The sequence below is a fragment of the Ambystoma mexicanum genome, chromosome 4q (genome assembly GCF_040938575.1).
Source record: "Ambystoma mexicanum isolate Mex_15411 chromosome 4q, UKY_AmexF1_1, whole genome shotgun sequence".
NCBI classification, from domain to species: domain Eukaryota; kingdom Metazoa; phylum Chordata; class Amphibia; order Caudata; family Ambystomatidae; genus Ambystoma; species Ambystoma mexicanum.
This window is the reverse complement of record NC_090928.1, coordinates 1119710036-1119729266: the sequence shown is the minus strand read 5'-3', so window position 1 is coordinate 1119729266 and position 19231 is coordinate 1119710036. Positions and strand designations below refer to the sequence as shown.

General features: G+C 46.5%; 1 protein-coding gene across 2 annotated transcripts in view; it reads right to left on the bottom strand.

Moving 5' to 3' along the window:
* SDE2 (SDE2 telomere maintenance homolog) overlaps positions 1-19231 on the bottom strand; it is a 423596-nt gene that overhangs the window by 20977 nt on the left and 383388 nt on the right. For both annotated transcript variants that reach the window (XM_069608690.1, XM_069608689.1), the window contains one exon: positions 852-1362. In XM_069608690.1, coding sequence (XP_069464791.1) covers positions 852-1362 — 511 coding nt within the window. The remainder of the gene's footprint in view (positions 1-851; positions 1363-19231) is intronic.

Here is a 19231-nt window from a genome sequence, read left to right as displayed (position 1 = left end):
TGAGATTCAGGACGGACATCTCTCATTCACTGCGGGGTTCTCCTTTGGGGCTCCGAGTGCCGCACAAGCGTAGCTCCAGGATGTTAGCGCTATGCTATTTCCGAGCTCCGCCGCCGAGGACAGCAGGGGAAGCGGGTTACGCTATGTCTTTGGGGATCTTTCAGCGAGACCGAGAGTCTGCTGGCTTCCGTTCCGCTCACCCCGCTGATCGCTCGTCGCTCCTCCACCACTGCGCTCCCTCGAGCCGATTCAGCTCGGGACCCAGGCTTCGGTATTAGTTCCTCCAGGGCGTCGATGGGGATCAACGGGTCGCATCCTCTGCGCGGCTCGGTCCTTCCTCTTACCAGGGGTGATTTAGGCACACGCCGCCATTTTGTTGTTGGTCACGGTCAGTTCTCCGGCAACTTTCGGCGCCCCGAATTGTGTTCATATGAGGGAGCTTGTAGATCTACACCCCATCAAAGGCATCAGCTTCTCTTCTTCTTCCCTCCGGAGTCAGAATCGGGCGAAAACTCTCTAATTAGACGGTTGAAATGACATGACTCGGGCATTACGGAGCAGAGCTCATGGGAAACACGACCGCATGGTGTGCTTCCTAGCCACGCCCCCCCAAAGTAGGAACTTTTATATTTGGCTTCTCAACGATTAATATGAACAGAGTAGGTCATCAGACGCATATCCGAGGTTGGCAATTCAGTGAACACTTTCTGGTCGATACCTTTTCACTCTGCAAAATACTGGTCATACAGGCAGTTTTCAGTATGGTCAACCATTCTGGGGACAATCCCCAATCAAAGCACTAATTTAAAAAGAAAATATACACTTAACAGGTTCTATGACAGTGTACTCACAACTTCAGGAACTGTTGGCTCTTTGTGGTCTCTTTCCTCCACTACTTTCGTGTTTCCATCTCTTTCTGCCTCTTGCTTTCCTGTTTGTACATCTATGGTTGAACTCTCCACCGGCACTGCTTCACACGGCAAATGGCCCATCTGCTCTTGCTTCATCTCCATAATCTTAGCAGCCAAATGACAATCTTTGGTTTGCTCTGGCATCCAGCTCTCTTCAATAGCTTCCCTAACGCCCTCAGCTGCATGAATGGACTCTTCAACCACCTTATTCTTTCCAGGTTGTGCATCTGTGCTTAGAGCTTCCGCTGAATTAACTGTCCGTGTGGCAGTCGGTACAACACAAGTTTCATTTCCCTCGGAACTGCTTCCTTCTGCTGTGTCCTGTTCAGTCCTCTCTGCAGAACCTTCCTTGGATTTATCACTCACTGCAGAACCCCCATCACTGGACACATCATCATCACTTCCATCTTCATTTGAACTGCATGATTCCTCCACTCCTGCTACCCCCGTCCTGCAGACAAAAAAAAAAAAAAAAAAGTTTCAGGGACCAGAATGAGAACGTTAGACCACTTATAAAAACAATGAAGATTAAATGGTTAAATAGCTTGAGCAGCAAAAAAACTTAAATAGGTGGGGTGCAGACCCAGAGTTACAAATGGATACAAACGTAAAGATCCAACATGCAGTGCTTGTTCAAATTCATTGGCTAAGGTAAAAGGTTACCAAATATCAAAAGTTCAAAACCCATTTTAATGCTATGAATAAAAGGTATTAATGACGGTGGCAAAACAGGCTTCGAGGCAGGCTCCATATTTTCCCAATGATCAGCAAAAGGGCACAAAACATTCAGAGAAATTCAGGATAGCTGGTTTTCAATAGGTTAGAATATTTCAATAAATATATTAAGTGTGTATTTTATTGCTTTGGTTGGCCCTCAGCATGGGAGAAGGAAGTGTACATTTTGAAAAAAGAATTTACAGAAAAATTGTAGCTATGGCATTGCGGCCTAAATCCTACACCTTGCAAAATTGAAAACGCATGAATATGTAAAATGTCCAACTTCCTACATGAGTATTTAAAAATATATGCAGATATCTCCGGTCCCTGCATGGAGACTGTTTATTTACTCCTACAGTTTAACCAACTGCCTACGCTCGGAGTATTAGGTCCTAGGCGTGGGATGTCTATAGAAGGAAGAGGTTGCAGGTTGTTTAAGATAAAGCAAATAACCAAGACCATAGGACATGTTATTACTTAATGTAGTCTGCTAGAATCACTAAATATTAACTATTTTGGTGAATTTGTACACAAACTGAAAGAAATAAGGAGAGCAACCTTTTGGAGAAGGTGAATAATGGCGAGGAATAACCATTTGAATATAGCTCTTTTCAAGCGATGGGTGAGAATTTGTTCGATTGGAGAATGCGCAATGAAAGAGGATACGGTTGACAATTTTTGGGGTAGATGATTTGCAAATAAGGATATTTTATAGTGAAGTTTTAAAATAAGTTTTAAAATTCAACATTGATTGCAATCTAACAATTTAAATTCTAGATGAATCTTGGAAAGACTGCTGGGCAAAAAGGTGCCGACTTAAATCCGGAAGAACATTCCATTTAAAGAGATACAAGCAAGAGAACTAAAATAGTACTTAATCCTTCACCAGTATGTTGAGCAACATTTTACATCACGGAGGTGGATAGAATGTGGATTGAAGCAATCAAAATAAGCACACCGTTTCAAAGTTGTGTTGAGAACTTTACACAAATATACTTTCATGCATGTTAATTAAATGGGAGTTAGGGTCCATATAGACCCATGTTAACCTTGGAAGCAATTTAAACTAAATGTGTAAAAATGTCTGATTCACATCATAAAGGCATTCAAGCAATTGTAAAAGCCAGCACATTTGGAAAACATTTTAGAGGAATTAACTTAGTAATAGTAATTGTGACAATGTACCCTGTCTGGGGAAAAGTGACGATAGGGGCTAGCTGCTACCACCCGCTCTGTGCTCCTCTGTCCTGATCTCAAGACCCTTGTCAGCGATTCGACCCCTGGATTGGTGGGAACAACCAGTCTCGACCCCTGCTAAAAGACCCGTCCCTTCGGAAGTGTCCCTTGACCAACCAGTAGACTGACCAGCTCTCTCGGGCTACCTCACTGCAGCCGTCACCATTCTGAATGCACCCTTAAAAGTTGGAGGATATTCAGATTGTGTAACAAGACAGCTGCTCCTGCAAGTTCAGCCTTCTTACATGTGCTGGAGCTCCTGCTTTGTCGTCCAATGAAGATCACCTGGCGCCGCCTCACTGCGTGGGGACTCCAGCTGCAACACGCCTTCAATCTTTGGAGGCGCTCTGAGGTGTTCTGCCCTGAAGAAGTCCTGATGTTTCCTCATTTGGATGTTCTACTGGAAACTGTCTGGAACTGCTTCCCATGTACAGTTACCAACAGACACAATCCAGCACCGAAAGTCACCTCTGCAGCCGCAACCCCTGGAGCCTTTCAGGACTAGACCAAGCACAGACTATTGTGTCCCTAATGTATTCCAGAACACCAGCAGTGGTCTCTGGAGAGACCAGAGTGCTGGAAGGGTCACAGGGGCTGGCGTTGGGGGAAGAGGAGGGGAGTAAGTTAACCTACCTGTTTCTACCCCTTCCTCTGACCTCAATAGGGTTAAAAAAATGGCGTAAATTCCTGTCCCTGAATCGTTCTTTCCTGACTTTGGGCTGTGGAGTCTTGATTAAGGATCCCTTCCTAGGATTAAGTGCGTTTGCTTTCCTGAACTTTAACATTTTTACTCACATTTTATCATAATCTCCAATCTCTTCATAAACTTATTTGTGAAGTAGCTACTTTGGAACCAGTGATTTTTGGGGACAAGGCCCCAGACCAGCTTATGGTTGGACTTTAAAAGAACTAGAGAAGCTGTTCTATGATTTGCCTGAAGTGTTCTTTCTAATTCTAACACATCCAAGTACTTATCTGTGTTTCACTGGTCATTGACTCAAGAGTAAATGTATAGATTTGTTTTTATTAGGGTTGGTGTGACAATATATGACTAAAGACTTTACTTGCTTAGTGTGCATTTTCAATGCCTAAAACTATTGTATATTTTTATACTTTAAAAAAAAAATGTTTTATTAATTTTATTCAACCAAACAAAAATACAACCAAACATGCAGTGCAATTTGTGACAGCTTTATAAAACACATTTAGTCTTTTAATCACTGCTCCCTACATCCCACCCTCCTTTATGAGCCTGTTTGTTCTTCACGTTCAGTATCTGCTTCGTGTGGCTGGGTTTCGCTGCCCTCGGATTCTGTTGGATCCGATATTATTCCAAACTTTTCCGCTATCAATGATTTCCACGCCATTAGGGAGCCCACTTCTTCCCCTCCCGTGCTGTTCGCCTCATGCCATACCATGGTCTCAGCCTCCGCCCATTTCTGTAACTCTTTCCACCATATCTCCACCCGTGGCTTATAACACTTCTTCCATCCCATAGCAATCCTTTGTTTTGCAAACACATATGCCAAATCTTTCTATTTCCCAACATGTTTAAGTTTCCGTGATCTGGGGAACCCTCCCAGCAAGCAGGCCAAGGCTGTGTCTATGGCGAGCGTGACCCCTTTCTCCGCTAGTTTTTGTGCCACTTCACCCCAGAAGCATTCAATTACTGGGCATGACCAAAACATGTGTCTCATATCGGCGTTCTCCTTGCCGCACTTAGGATAAGCCTGGCGCCCAGCGTTTTTGAACTTTGATATCCTCAGAGGGGTCATGTATGCCCTGTGCGTTACATATAGTTGTATTTGTTTTAATCTTGCATTTCTTGACACCTTCTTGTGGTATCCCAAGGCACGTTCCCACATCCCATTCTCTATCGGGGCACCCACCTCTATTTCCCATTCCAATCTCAAATGTACCAATTCCTTCCCAATGTTAGTCATCACCATCTCAAACAATCTAGAGATCTCATGCCCCCCTTCCGATATGTCATATATTGCCCCAATATTAGCATCTGGTTCCTCCGTCAAAATTATTGCAGGCCACATCTTCCGAATTTTCTGCACCATTCTGTGATACGTAACATATTGACCTGTATGTAATCCCGCTACTTCCCCCAAGTCCTTCAAAATCCCCAATGGTCCCCTCTTGCCAAATGTCCCCCAACGTAACCAGCCCCACCGATTCCCAGTAGGTCCTAATAATCACCCTCAACTGCTCATCGCCCCCTGCTAGTGCAACCAGCGGTATCTGCAGGGAGCATGGGAATGGGTCTCCCATCATCCGACAAGCTTGGCGCCACATTTTCCTCCCAAGCATCATCATCCCAGGGCGCTCTTTCATTTCTGACTCAGGCAACCATATAATTTCCTTTAAGTAAAATGGGGTGCAGTTCCGCCCAAACAACCTATGTTCAGGGGTCTCTTCATCAGAGAGCCATTTGGCCACATAGTGCAGTTGACCTGCTACATAGTAAGCTTCAAAATTAGGCAGTTTAATACCACCTTTTTCATGGGAATTCTGCAACTTCCATAGCGCCACTCTACTCCGGGTGCCATGCCACAGGAAGTCCCTACACGTACTGTTCAGTTTAACAAAGAGCTTCTTAGGTATCATATATGGAATGTTACTAAAATAATGTAACAGCCTAGGTAAGACCACCATCTTAAGCATTGCCCCTCGTCCCATCATTGCTAGGGGCAACTTTTCCCAAAACCTTATGCATTTCCCGATTTTCTCAATGGCTATCTCGGTGTTACACCTATGTTCCTCTTCCGCCGTGTGGTACACGTCTATCCCAAGGTACCGGAAACAGTTCACCACCCACAGTATTTGCAGCACCGGCAGCTTTTCTGCAGGGGTTCCCACATAGCCACCTAGCGGAAATATGCTAGATTTTTGGGGGTTCACTGCAATACCGGACAGCCTAGCATACCTCTCCAACACTTCCAAAATATATTGAAGATTTTCTTCCGGGTATTTCAGATATAATAGCAAGTCATCTGCGTACAAGGATATTAAGTGTCACTCCCCCCTACCTCAATACCTATTGTATCATATTGTTGCCTAAGATATATCGCTAGGGGCTCTAGGGCTAAAATGTAAAGCATCGGGGACCAGGGGCATCCCTGCCTAGTGCCTCTGCTGAGTTGCCATCTCTCAGATATCACCGATCCTGTTCGAACTCTGGCCAGCGGCTCACTGTAGAACATCTTCGCCCATTTGATATAACCTGGCCCTACTTCATATCCTCTCAGGGCCGCCAACAGCCATGGCCGCTTAACGGAGTCGAACGCTTTAACTGCGTCTAGTGACACAATCTGTATATTTTTATACTTACCGGTAAAACATTATTGGTGTTGCTCTGTGCGGCCTCACTCTTCCTGAGACTACAAGGCATGAATTAGTTTTCAAAAATGGATTAGCAGAATTTGCCAATTAAAGTTCTTGGTTTGTAAACGCACCTATTTGATTAGCAATTCTGTACTAGTATTTTAAAAGTCACCAAACATTATTTGTACCCAAAACATACAATTAGCAACAATACAGCATTTTTGAAGTAAGACAGGACAGTATGTAAAAGGTTATGTACATGAATGGACACAGATACAAGGTTTTGAAAAAAATATTCTGTGCAAGACTCTCTGCAGTTAGGTGGAGTCGCTGTTGCACAGAGCTTTGTCCTTCATATTGTATCCTTGACCCAACATTTGCTGTGTAAGAAGTTCCATAAAACCAAAACGTTCAAGGAAAGTCATTACCCGAGTCTAAGTATGTAGTATGGTGTTGTGGCAGACATGCTAATCGTCAACCTACAGGTAGACAATAAGGCCCTTGCCTGTCATCGATAGCAACTGTTTTCAATATAGCATTAATTACCACTTTCAAGGGGAGGCAAAGCCGCTACTGGTCCTCAAGCCCGAGTCGGGTAAGCACAAGCACAGCATCCCACAGCTCTGCGCGAAAGTGATATTTCACCATTAGCACTCAGAGCTGCCATCGGGGCTTTATTTTTAAGAGAACTAGGCTTTGTGCAATTCATGCTTCCCTTTTAAAAGAAATTACCGATATATATGCAATTGAAATCATTATTTCCAGGACCTAAATATGAGCATGGTGGTGTGCAGTTGAGTGTGGGGGGGGGGGGGGGGGTCAGGGGGGCAAAGGTTTGGCACTCCAGTGAAGACTTGTCATGGGGCATCGCCTCAAGGACAGGGTGAAGGCTGGGCACAGGCGCAGCAGACCGGTATGAAATGTGGACAGCTACTTGCAGATTCTGCTTGCATACCAGAATGCAATCATAATCCCAGAGCAGATCGAGCTCTGGAAGTGAACTACAGTGTATGGTATTGCAGTAAATCTGTACACGTAAAGACTGGATAGAACTATTGATCACTACTTTGGGTAAACTTCTAGGTAAATGTGTGTATTAATTTTGCAAGAGGAAAGAAAGTAAGCAACTAAGCAGAGTGGATGGTGTAACAGGCAGAGAAGTTTGCAAGCGAGGTGGAACAGTTTTGCACCCCTCTCACTTTCAGGGGAGCTGGTATAAACCAACCAGGTGATGAGACAGTCAAGGAGTTTGGAATCAGCTCATGGGTTGAGCACCAGTTGTACAGCAGGTCACAGAACTAGGTTCGCCATCAAAACCATTTGGCTGTGTGATCATGTACATTTTCAAAACGATTCACTCGTCAGAATTACGCACTTTCCCTGACAAAATGAAATTTAGCTTGCACTATGAGATTTAGATACACCAACTTAAACTTTACTGAAAAATATGGAGATAATCCAGTGTTTTACACCAGCTAATAGTGTAATTATGCATATTCAACAACTTACATGTTTAGGTAGGGAATTGCAGCACTGTCTTTAAAAATAAAAAAAAAAAATAATAATAATAATAAACAAGTTACACATACTGGTCTTTGCCAGTCAGGCTATAGTTAGCTTAATAAAAGTATCACTCGGATTACTTCTTGTTTGCAATTATTTGAAAAAGAGAATATTTCTTTCCTAGCACTCCCACAGAGGCCTTTGGCAATATTAATAGTGCAATCATCTCCCATTAGCCTGCTTGAACTTGTAGTGAACAGACAAGAGGGTGGAGGGAGCACAGAGGAAAAGAGGAATGCCGGGTGAGCTGTGCGGTCATTGAACAAGGCAATTCAAATAGCTAGTTGTGCTACACAAGTGTCGATTTAATGAGAAAACCTACAGAATTGCATAGCCAATTGCTATGTTACACTGCTTATTTTATTACGTTGATTGGGTTTGGCTAACCTCTAAGTTTCTTCCCTGTTGACCATAGTAAGGTGGCCTCCCAAAATCGTCACCCCAGCGCTGATTCTGGGAATCCATCATAACAACCACTTATCACAGAAGATGCTGATGGAGCAGTGCAGACTTCGGCCATTCACAACTGAGTCTCTGCGCATGCGCACATGCACAATGCGTGGGAAAATTCCAACATTGTAATATAGCTTCAGAAAGCTAACGCAGAGAGGTTGCGACAACCCTGTGTTTCTCATGTAGTAACCTGCAATAAAATGCATATTTGAAACCAGCCAATCCCGGATCAGTAAACTAAACTACCCACATATGTAAGTCCTCACAAGGAGGGCAGACTAGGGGACTGAATAGGGGCATACGTAAGGTGAACCCGAAAGAGCTGCAGTGCAGGAGTTTGATGAAGTAAAAAGAGCAAGTTTGATGACAGTTGCAGAAAGGAGAGGCTGGTGGCACTGAGGGTGAAGATGACAGGAGGAGTAAAGGAAGTGCCGACAGTTAGAAGAACTGAGCAGGAGACATTTAAAGGAGAGGTTGGAGTAGTGGATAAGATATTCAGAAGAGGTGGTGAAAGGAGGAGCAGAGAAGTGCCAAGGAGGATGAAGAATAGAGAGTGGGCACAGACCGTTCTACTGGGTGTGTTAGAAAAGTGAGAAGTGGGAATTATGTGGCGGGTGACGAGGCAAATGCAGAGTCAGTAAAAGAGATAGTGACAGGAAGTACAAGTAGGCCCATTAGGAAACAGCATACACAGAAGAGAGTGGGATGTGGGGAGCTACAGAGCCAAGACCTTTGTGCTGGGAGGTCAAGAGTCTAAAGAAGAGCGTGAAAATCCTGTGCACCTTCCTCACCTCTGGAATAAACTGTGAGCTACCTCGACAAGCTGACCTGTACGTAAGTCATAGTGCAGAGAGGAGACTTTAATTATGCAAACCAGCAAACACCAGAAGAGAACTTGACAGATGAGGGGATAAAAAAACAAGCCAAAATACAGAGGACTAAGTGACAAGGTGTAAAGACCCTCAGACATTTAAAAGAAAAAAAAAACAGAAACAGCAATTTTGACATTTAAATTTAAACTGCCCTACTTTGTTAAAATTCTAATAAAGCCTTTTGCTGAACTTAAAAGTTGCATCTTGTGTCTTTGTGGTGACTAATCGATCTCAGGACAACAGACTAACGGAAGAATAATAAATGATTATCAATAGATACTGTACTTCTGAACAGCATTTGTACATATTCTTTTGTAATCATCCAAAATAGCCATCTTGCCAACAAACCTCCCCACTACTTTGGGTCCCCATTTATCGCCAATTCATAGGTACAATAACACTCATTTCATCACTGTCTCCTTGTCGTTTAACAGGGGTCGAGGTGTCTGCACCTGCAAGCCCTGGACACAACACACACAAGCACATAGCCTTTCTGTGGCTCATCGTACCCCGTAGTTTGTAAACTGGAAAACAGAACGGTTGACTGATGAACTTCTCAATCAAGTGGCAACAACAGTTTGATCATTTTAAACCCAATCAATCAACTCGATGAACCCCTCAATCTACAGAGAAACAAGTTTCAACCCGCATCACTGATGCATTGAATTCTGTCCTGTACAAGGATGTGTAGAAACTAAACTGCCCACTCAGCCCTCGCACTTCTACAAGTCAAGAGCCAACACAATCATAAAGGTAATACGGGCGCAGTTGAGATATTCCTCCTTTGCCTTTTGTGGTAAAGTGGGCAGAGGAAAGGCTATGCTCTCAAGAGTGAATGTGATTCAGTAACATCACAAACAGAAAAGCATAACAGTCCAAAATAAAGGGCACGTCCAATCAAGGTTCTATAAAAAATGTATATACTTAAACATACCATCCGCAAAATAATTAGAAAAACAGTGCATACAACCCACCTCTGCAGAAAGAGCAGAATAAGCGAGGATAGCACAATGCATCACAGAGTAATAAATCAGGTGTATAATCAAGTAAACGGAACAAGTTACTCTTACCCGGTAACGTTCTTTCGATGGGATGGTCCGACGACTTATTCCATATATATGACAGTAATCACCACAGCTGTGCTGCTTCGGAAAATCTTTCGGCGCCTGCGTCCTGCGTCGATGACATCGATACGCTGTCCTCGAGGGCCTCCGTCGAGCCAAATTCACCGGATGTTATAAGTAGGACGCACAACGCCCGTAGCCTCAGTTGTAGGTTTTTCCCCCCCGAACGTGTGGCACCAAACCACTGCCAGTATGACCACAGAAAGCCTTGCGGAAACGTAAGCTGCAATCGCATAAGAAATTCTGTAGCGGGGCAGGTAGTGAGGGAGCGATATGGAATACGTCGTCGGACCATCCCATCGAAAGAACATTACCAGGTAAGAGAGTAACTTGTTCTTCGAGGAGATTGGGTCCTCCGACGTATTCCATATCTATGAGAGACTCCCAAAGCAGTACCAACGTATGGAGGAGGGGAAAAAAATTTAGAATATAGAAATTTAGAATGCCCAATCAAAATGCAGAGTAAAGGACCGCCTTACCAAAGGCCAGATCCTGCCCATGGACAGAATCTAGGGAGCAGTGTTGTACAAATGTATGGACCGAAGCCCATGTGGCTGCTTCACAGATGTTAGGAATAGAAACCCCTCTGCAGGGCAGTAGTGGCAGCCATACCCCTAGTAGAATGCACCCCTAAGCCTACCGGAGGGTTCTTACCCGCCAAGCGGTAACATTCAGAAATTGCCAAGATAATCCATCTAGACCAAGTCTGCTTAGTAACAGCTTGTCCCAAACGCCTTCCAGTGTAACCAATACAGAGCTGATCGTCCACTCTGACCCGGGATATGCGAGAAATGTAGAAACCTAAAGCTCTCCTAGGATTCAACCTATGGAGCCTCTCCTCTTCCTTACCAGGATGTGGAGGAGGATGTAGAGGATAAAATGCCGGAAGAACAACCTTCTGGCTTAAATGAAATTCTGACACCACCTTCGGAAGAAAGGAAGGACGAACTCTAAGGACAACCCTGTCCTTATGAAACACAGTGAAGGGTGGCTTAACTGAAAGTGCCTGCAACTCACTCACTCTGTGAGCGGAAGTGACTGCAACTAAAAACACAGTTTTAAGGGTTAACAGCCTCAAAGGACAAGAATGTAAAGGCTCAAACAGAGCACCCATAAGGAGTTTCAGAACAAGGTTCAAATCCCAACCAGGCACCTGGAAAGGTGACGGCGGAAACACATTAGTAAGTCCTTTGAAAAATTAAAGGAACTTTGAAATAAGAACACTCCTCAGACGAGCGCTTAAATATAGAGCGCCGCCAAGTAACCTTTAACAGTACCCACTTGCAGGCCCCTGTGGGCCAACGAAAGCAAAAAAGAGAACCACAGGAATGTCACATGACAAAGGATCCACATTCTTAACCCTGCACCAGTCGCAGAACTTTCTCCAACGGCAACGGTACAGGGACTTTGCTGCCGGACTTCTGGCCGAAAGCAACACCTCCATCACGTCTTCAGGGAGGTCCCAATCTTTATACCTCAACCTTTCAGAAGCTAAGGGTGAAGAGCAGATCGTCTCGGTAGGGAAGACAACGTGGAGGGCAGATGGACAAGTCGAGAAGGTCCGGGTACCACGTCCTCCGGGCCCAAGCCGGAGCAATGAGGATCACCCGGGAACCGAACCTCCGTAACCTCCGCAGCACTTGCGGGATGACGGGGACTGGCGGGAACTCATACAGCAGTGGGAAGGACCACTCCACCACAAACGCGAAGTTCGTAATTTGTAAAATGTCTCTACTGCCTTCTTTAAGGTTGCCTCTATCTTCCTCTTTCAGGTCGTTCTGTCTGGGAGGCATGCAGATTCGAGGAAGCTGTTCTCAGTAGCTGCGAGTGTTTTAAAGATGAAGACTGCAGGTAAGATGCTGCTGCTAATGATGTTCCTTTTGTCTCCTTGCAGGTTCTGCTTCTCCGAGGTTCGAGGGAATAGCTGGACACGGTGAGCGTCTCATTGCAAGCCGCAAAGTAACGCGCAGCGTGTTGTCTTGCTCGGGTGTGGTTTAAATAGCCCCCACAAAATAGTCCAGGTAAAGTAGTCTCTAGGCTACCACACCCAAAACACTAGACCGCATGGCTCGGTTCCTAGGAACCAAGCTATGTGGATGCCTCCATGTTGGCTGACAATACAATAAAGTAGTTCCCAAGCACATTGTTTTTCATGGTGTATGAGCCTGGCGCCATAGGCACCAGGACTGGCCCCATGAGGGCTTTTGAAGAGGTTGCCAGGCTCTAGAGGCCAGAGTCCTGACTCCACCTGGCCAAGGGGTTTGCCAGAGGGGGTTTTGGGCAAGGGTCGTGACACTGCCGACACCAAACCCTCATCACAGATCATTATGCTAGGAGATTATATTCTGGGCCTCAATGACCCCCATGATCAACACGCCTTGGCTCTGTCCAACCCCCTGATTGAACTAGGCCTGACTCGAACAGTTTATCACCCCAAGCATACAAAAGGCAGAACCCTAGACTGGGTAGCAGACCTTAACTGTGAAACTACAATTACCTCTAATGAAACACACCCTTGGATTGACCACCATCTATTGACATTTACTATTCAAGACTGTCCATTGCCTGATGAGATTAACCTCCTAGCCCCGCCTCTCCCTACTAGGAACAAACGGAATATTACAGTGGACAAACGTATTCCCTATCCCCGCCCTCTACTAAGTCCCCTACCCGCCTTCATTGCTAGTTGAATTATTCGGCTCTACCATCCCCAAAGCCTTAGACAGAATTTAACCCTTGAAAATGCGCAGAGGCAAACCTAGAGCCCACCGGAAAGAGAAAGGGAAATTGGCCCTTCTACTCCTCCTAGACTTATCAGCCGCATTTGACCTGGTGGACCACAAAGTGCTCTGTAAGCATCTGTCCACAGCGGCTCACTTCTCCCCAGAAGCAACAGCATGGATCCAAATATTTTTGAACAATAGGTCTATGAGAGGGTTCTCACCCTCGGCTTCAGCTGACCCTATACCCATTACGTGTTGAGTACCTCAGGGATCATGTGTTTCACCAACGATGTATAATGTGTTCACCAAGCCACCGTTTGAGGACCTAAACATTCTGGGTGTCACCTACACTAATTATGAAGAGGACACCCAGATCCTCTTAACACTAACCGGCGACTACGAAAAAGAGCTTGCATTAATCAATAAAATCTACCTCGTCATTCAGGCCTGCATGGCCTCACATGGAATATGTCTGAATGATGAGAAGACTGAACTCTTGCTCCTGGGCTCCCCAGCTAATCTCAACAAACTCAGTAATCACTACCTCTCAATCAACATTGACGGCATGGACATCAAGGTTGCTAAGGAAGTAAAGACTCTGTTTCTATTTGGACTCGGCATTGAATTTGCGCAAGCAAGTCAACGCCACCGTTTCCGCGACAGCTTACACCTGCAAGCTGATCCATGCCTGCAAACCATTTCTTTCTACAGACAGCTGCACTACCTTAGCCAGGTAATGCATGGGGTTCCCTGTTTTCCTTGGTGGTTTGGACACAATAGGCCCATATCTGTATGGTGTGCCCTTCTAAAAAAAAATCATGAAATTCAGCTGTTGGAAAAGACTTGGGGTTAGCAGTGTTTTAGGCTTTCCCCTTGGCGCCCGGGCAGGTGCACCCACACATGTGAGGAACTATTTGTCAGGACACGCGTGGGAACGCGTGATGGCAGGCCATGTGTTGTAGGAGGCGTGTTTCTGTGGGTAGTCCAAGAGAAATGTGCCGAAATTGGGGGTTTTTTTTGGCCACATTTTGGACTTTGGCGGGCTTTCTAGGTAATACATTCTGGGCTGATTTGCACAAGTCAGACCTCTGCGGATTCCCACGGGTGTCCTCTTTTCGGAAATGCATGGGGTTCCATGTTTTCCTTGGTGCCTTGGACACCCTAGGCCCAGAAATACGATTACAGTGAGTAATGTATCCCTTCTGAGGCTTGTGGAATCTACTTAGATCACATGCTGTGCATAGATTAGCGAGCAGTGGAAGGAGGAGGGATGTGAGAAGGTTCATGAGCGAATACATTTCTTAGAACCGCTTGTCCCACTTGAGTATCTGTCTTGGAATGGGTGTCAATGCAGTAATGCTGAGTAAAAGTGTGAATAGAGCTCCAAGTAGCTGCTTTGCAAATGGTGTCAAGGGGTACATTTGCAATGAAAGCCAGAGTGGCCCCAATGCCTCTTGTAGAGTGGGCTCTTGGCGTGAAAGGCAGAGTTTTTTCAGAAAGAGAGTAACTCAGCTGGATACAGTTAACAATCCACTTAGAGATGGCACCTTTAGAGACGCGATCTCCCTCTCTGCCTGTAGCTACGGACACAAACAGTTGGTCTGTTTTCCTTAGTGGTCTGGTTTTGTTTACATAGTAAAGGACCGCCCTACGCACGTCTAGGGTGTGTAGTTTCACCTCAGCCGAGCTTTGTGGGTCTTGGAAGAAAGCCGGAAGCTCGATGGACTGGTTCACGTGGAATTTAGAAATAAACTTAGGTGAGAACCAAGGGTGTGTACGTAAAACCAGTTTATCTTTATGAACTGTAAAGAAAGGATCCTGCACTGAAGGAGCCTAAATTTCACTGACCCCTCTTATAGATGTAATAGCTACTAAGAAGGCCGTCTTATAAGTCAGGTGTTTGAGACTGCTTTTATGCATGGGCTCGAAAGGGGGCCCCATGAGTTTAGCTAGCACCACGTTAAGGTCCCATCCTGGTGGTGGGTTTGAAATTGGAGGGTGAAGTCTCTTTACTCCTTCCATGAAGGCTTTAACCATTGGTACTGTCCACCACGAAACCTTGCTATGGGAGGGGGCGTATGCCGACAGAGCTGCCAGGTGTACCTTCAGCGAGTTAAAAACCAACCCTGCGTCTAGCAGTTGGAGCATGTATGTTACAATTGTGGAAGGAGTGCAATCAACCGGGTTGATTTGCTTATTCTGGCACCAGATAACAAATATTTTCCATTTGTCAAAGTAGCAGTGACTCGTGTTTGGCTTCCTAGATTCTTTTAGGATGTCCATACATCTGTGTGGTAAAATCTCTGTGGTAAATTGAGATGTCCAAACTTTAAGACCTCAGGAGCCATGCTGCCAGGTTCATTGAGTGGGTTGAGGATGCACTTTGTGACCCTGGTGCTGGGACAGTAGGTTGTACCAGCCCGGGAGTTTGATGGGTTTGCACACTGCTAGTCTGCGTAAGTATGGGAACCACAGTTGTCTCGCCCACATGGGAGCAACTAGGGCGAGCGTCATCGATTCTCTGTTCATCTTGTTGACCACCTTCCTGATGAGGTGTTGGTGGAAAAGCGTACGCAAACATCCCTGACCAGTTCATCCACAGGGCGTTCCCCTGGGAGTCTGGTTGGGGGAACCTGGATGCGAATCCTGGGCACTGTCTGTTTTCGCTTGTGACAAATAGGTCTACAGTGGGGAAACCCCACTGAGAGAAGATATCTTCTACGACTTCTCTCTGTAGACACCATTCGTGTTCCTCTGGGAGGGGATCTCTGCTCAAAGCATCCACCAGAGAATTGAGATCGCCTGGAACATGTTGAGAAGACAGGAGGATGTTCCGTCTGAGTGCCCATATCCAAATTTTCTGGGCAAGCTTGGACAGATTTGGCGAATGAGTCCCTCCTCGTTTGTTCAGGTAAAACATGGCTGTAGTGCTGTCCGTCAGGATCTGCACTGACAGGTTCAACAGGTAGGGCTCGAACGCTTGAAGCGCTCTGAATACTGCCAGAAGTTCTAGCAGGTTGATATGATTCTTGGCCACTGAGTGAGACCAGAGACCCTGAGCTGTGTGGTGGAAATGGTGTGCTCCCCACCCTGTCAGGCATGCGTCTGTTGTGACTACCGCCTGTATCTCGGGATCATAAAAGGGTTTCCCCTTGGACAGATTCTCTCTTGTCCACCAGTGAAGGCTTTGTACAAGTGTTGGCGAAACAACCACTAGATCGTCCCACCGACCACTTGCCCGAGACCACTGTTTCGCCAACCTTTCTTGCATGGGACGCATGCGCAGGCGCGCGTGGTTGACCAAGTAAATACATGACGCCATCATGCCCAGCAACCGCATTGCTTTGCGTACCGTTATCTGGTGACCGGCCTGATATTGCCGAATTTGCAGCAGTATATTTAGAATTCTTTCCTCTGATGGAAAGGCCAACCCCTCTTGAGTGTTTAGGACAGCTCCTAGGAACTGTTTGGAGGTGCTTGGCACCAGACTTGACTTTTTCTCGTTTATGGAGAAACCTAATTCGAAGAGGTCGATCGTTCTTTAAATGTTTGTTCTGCAAATTACTGGGGTCTCCCCTGTGATGAGCCAGTCGTCCAGGTAAGGGTACACTGGGATTGCCTCCCTGCGTAGGTGTGCCGCCGCCACCGCCAGTACCTTGGTGAATACCCTTGGAGCCGAGGCTATCCCGGAGGGCAGTACCTTGAACTGGTAGTGCGGACTGTCCACCTTGAAGCGCAAGTACTTTCTGTGCGCTGGGAACATGGAAATATGAAAGTAGGCATCTTTCATGTCCAATGTTGCCATGTAATCCCCTTTTTTAGGAGCGGGATTACCTCTTGGAGAGTAGTCATGCGAAAATTTTAGGGCTTGACATACTTGTTTGCAGGCCTTAAGTCCAATACTGGGCGCATTGTCAAATCTTTTTTGGCACAAGGAAGTAAGTTGAATAAATACCCTTGTTTACCTGGTGTCCCCGGACAAGTTCTATTGCGTCCTTTGCTAGAAGATTGACGATCTCGTAACAATTCTATGCAGTATCCTGCAGACACTGTGGACAACACCCATCTGTCTGATGTGATCGCTTCCCAAGCCTGGGTGAAGTTGGAAATGCGTCCCCCTACTGGGGATGCGTGAGAAGGGACCCTGAACGGAGCATCACTGTTTTGGTGGAGGCGTGCAGCCGCCTCTACTGGGGCTGCATCTACCTTTACCACATCCTCTTATTACCCCTGCCATAACTCTGGGTAGACTGCTGATTGTTGTTCCATGCTGTACCCTGGCCCTGGGAATAGTTAGATTCTCTCTGGGAATTTTGTCCGTGTGGGAGACGAAAATTCCCACTCCCTCTTTGATTCGAGGGTTTGTTGGTTAATTGGCCCAGGGATTTGAGAGTCTCGTACTCATCCTTGGCATTTTTCAGCGCGTCCTCTACCGCCTTTCCAAACAATAGATCCGGCTCCACCGGTTTATCTATTAACGATGCTTGGGTCTCGGGTTTGAACCCAGATTGCCGTAACCAAGCATGTCTTTTGATAACAGTGCTTTCTGCTATCAATCTGCCGGCGTTATCTGCGGCATTAAAGGTTGCTTTTAAGATGCAACCGGACACGGCTCTTCCCTCCGACGCAACTCGTGCCAATTGGCTCTTTAAGGGTTCTGGGGAGGAATCTATGAGTGCCGCGACTTCTTCCCACTGGTGACAGTTGTAACTCACCAGTAGGGTGGTGGAGTTGGCAATCCTTGCCTGGTAGGCGGAAGTGGAAGCTACCTTCCTACCCAAGCCATAAATCTTCTTGCTCTCCTTGTCGGGAGGAGCTTCGGACGATGACACGGGTGTTCCCGCCCTCTTTCGGGTGTTCGTAACTACCAGGGAGTCCGGTTTCAGGTGCCCCCTTATGTACAGCGGATCTGATTGGGCTGCCTTGAAAAGTTTTTCGATCCTAGGTTTTACTGCCCTGGTGAGTTTGGGATTTACAAGTGAAGGGTCTATCCTCCTTTGTATCGATTTAAGGATAGGGATGGCCTGGGCAACAGGTCACCTTTCTCCCACTAACTCTTCTGCAAAGTCCCTCTCTTCTTGTGCTCCCTGGGTGTCAATGTGAAAGTGTTCTGCCGCTCTGGACAAAACTTCATTCAAGAGAGGTTGGTTGTCGACAGGGGAGTTGGTAACCGGGGGATCTTGGTCTACTGTGGAATCTACTCTGTAGGTTCCTGGGTCGTCCTCTTCCTCCTCTTGGTCCTCGTCATCCCCATAGTAGCCAGTCCCAGTTTGGTCTTCCAACATGCCCAAATCAGGATTCTCACTAAAAGGTGGATCTTCATGATATTGAGTGTAGGGCTGTATACAGAAAGGGTCCGAAAACCTTGTTGGTGCTTCAACCCGGGACTTCTTACTTGGGGGTATTGGGTCCCTAGATCCTGAGGTTGATGCTCCGTCGGGGGTATATGAAAGGCAGTGCTCAGGATTCTTGGCATAGAAGTCTGCCAATGAGGACATCCTTGACATAACTGTCTATGTCGTCACTAGACCATTCTCTTGAGCTGGGAATGACTCTCTCCTGGGAGAGTTTCTCTGTTTTATCCTGACTGGACCTATTGGTTTGTGCAGGGGTCTTTAGGATGACAGAAGACAGACTTGTCTGTTTGTCTTTGTGGAGTAGTAGACTGTGACCGGTATGTCTGCTTCTGAGGTGTGGAAGAAGGCAGAGACTGCTTCTTTTGTTGTTTTCCCCCCCTCCCCATGGGTGGAAGAGTGTTTTCCCTGTGTTTTGGCCCCTTCGGCGCTTTTCGACGTCTGGCGTCGAGGTTCAGGGGTAGTTTCCCTATCTCTCGCATGTGGAGGTTGGGACTCTGGAACAGCTGTTACGCGGTCTGCTGATGCCGACTCTGGAGTGCGGCCTGGGGATAGAGGTCGGCTTCGTCTTCCGACGATCGAACCTCCGTTACCTTAGGGAGCGAGGCACTTTTGGCAACAGTGTATGGCTGCCTGGAGTCATGCTGCGATCTAGATCGAGAATGCCCAGAGGACACTGATTCGGTGGACCGTTCTCTGTGTGCCTCTTTCCGAGAACTCGACGTGTGCGTCGAGTCTCGGTGGGACTTCGTGTGTTTGGTGGAAGTGCTTTGAGTAGCGCTTGCGTCACCAGGGGTTTTCCCCATAGCCGCCCTGCCGGACGACCTTCCGAGGTCGGGGACTTGCGCTTGGCTGTCTCTCGACGCCACGTTGCCCTCGCCGTCCGGAAGCACGGCGTCACTGCCATCGCTGAAGGCGCCCTCCGCTGGCATGGCCTCTTGACGC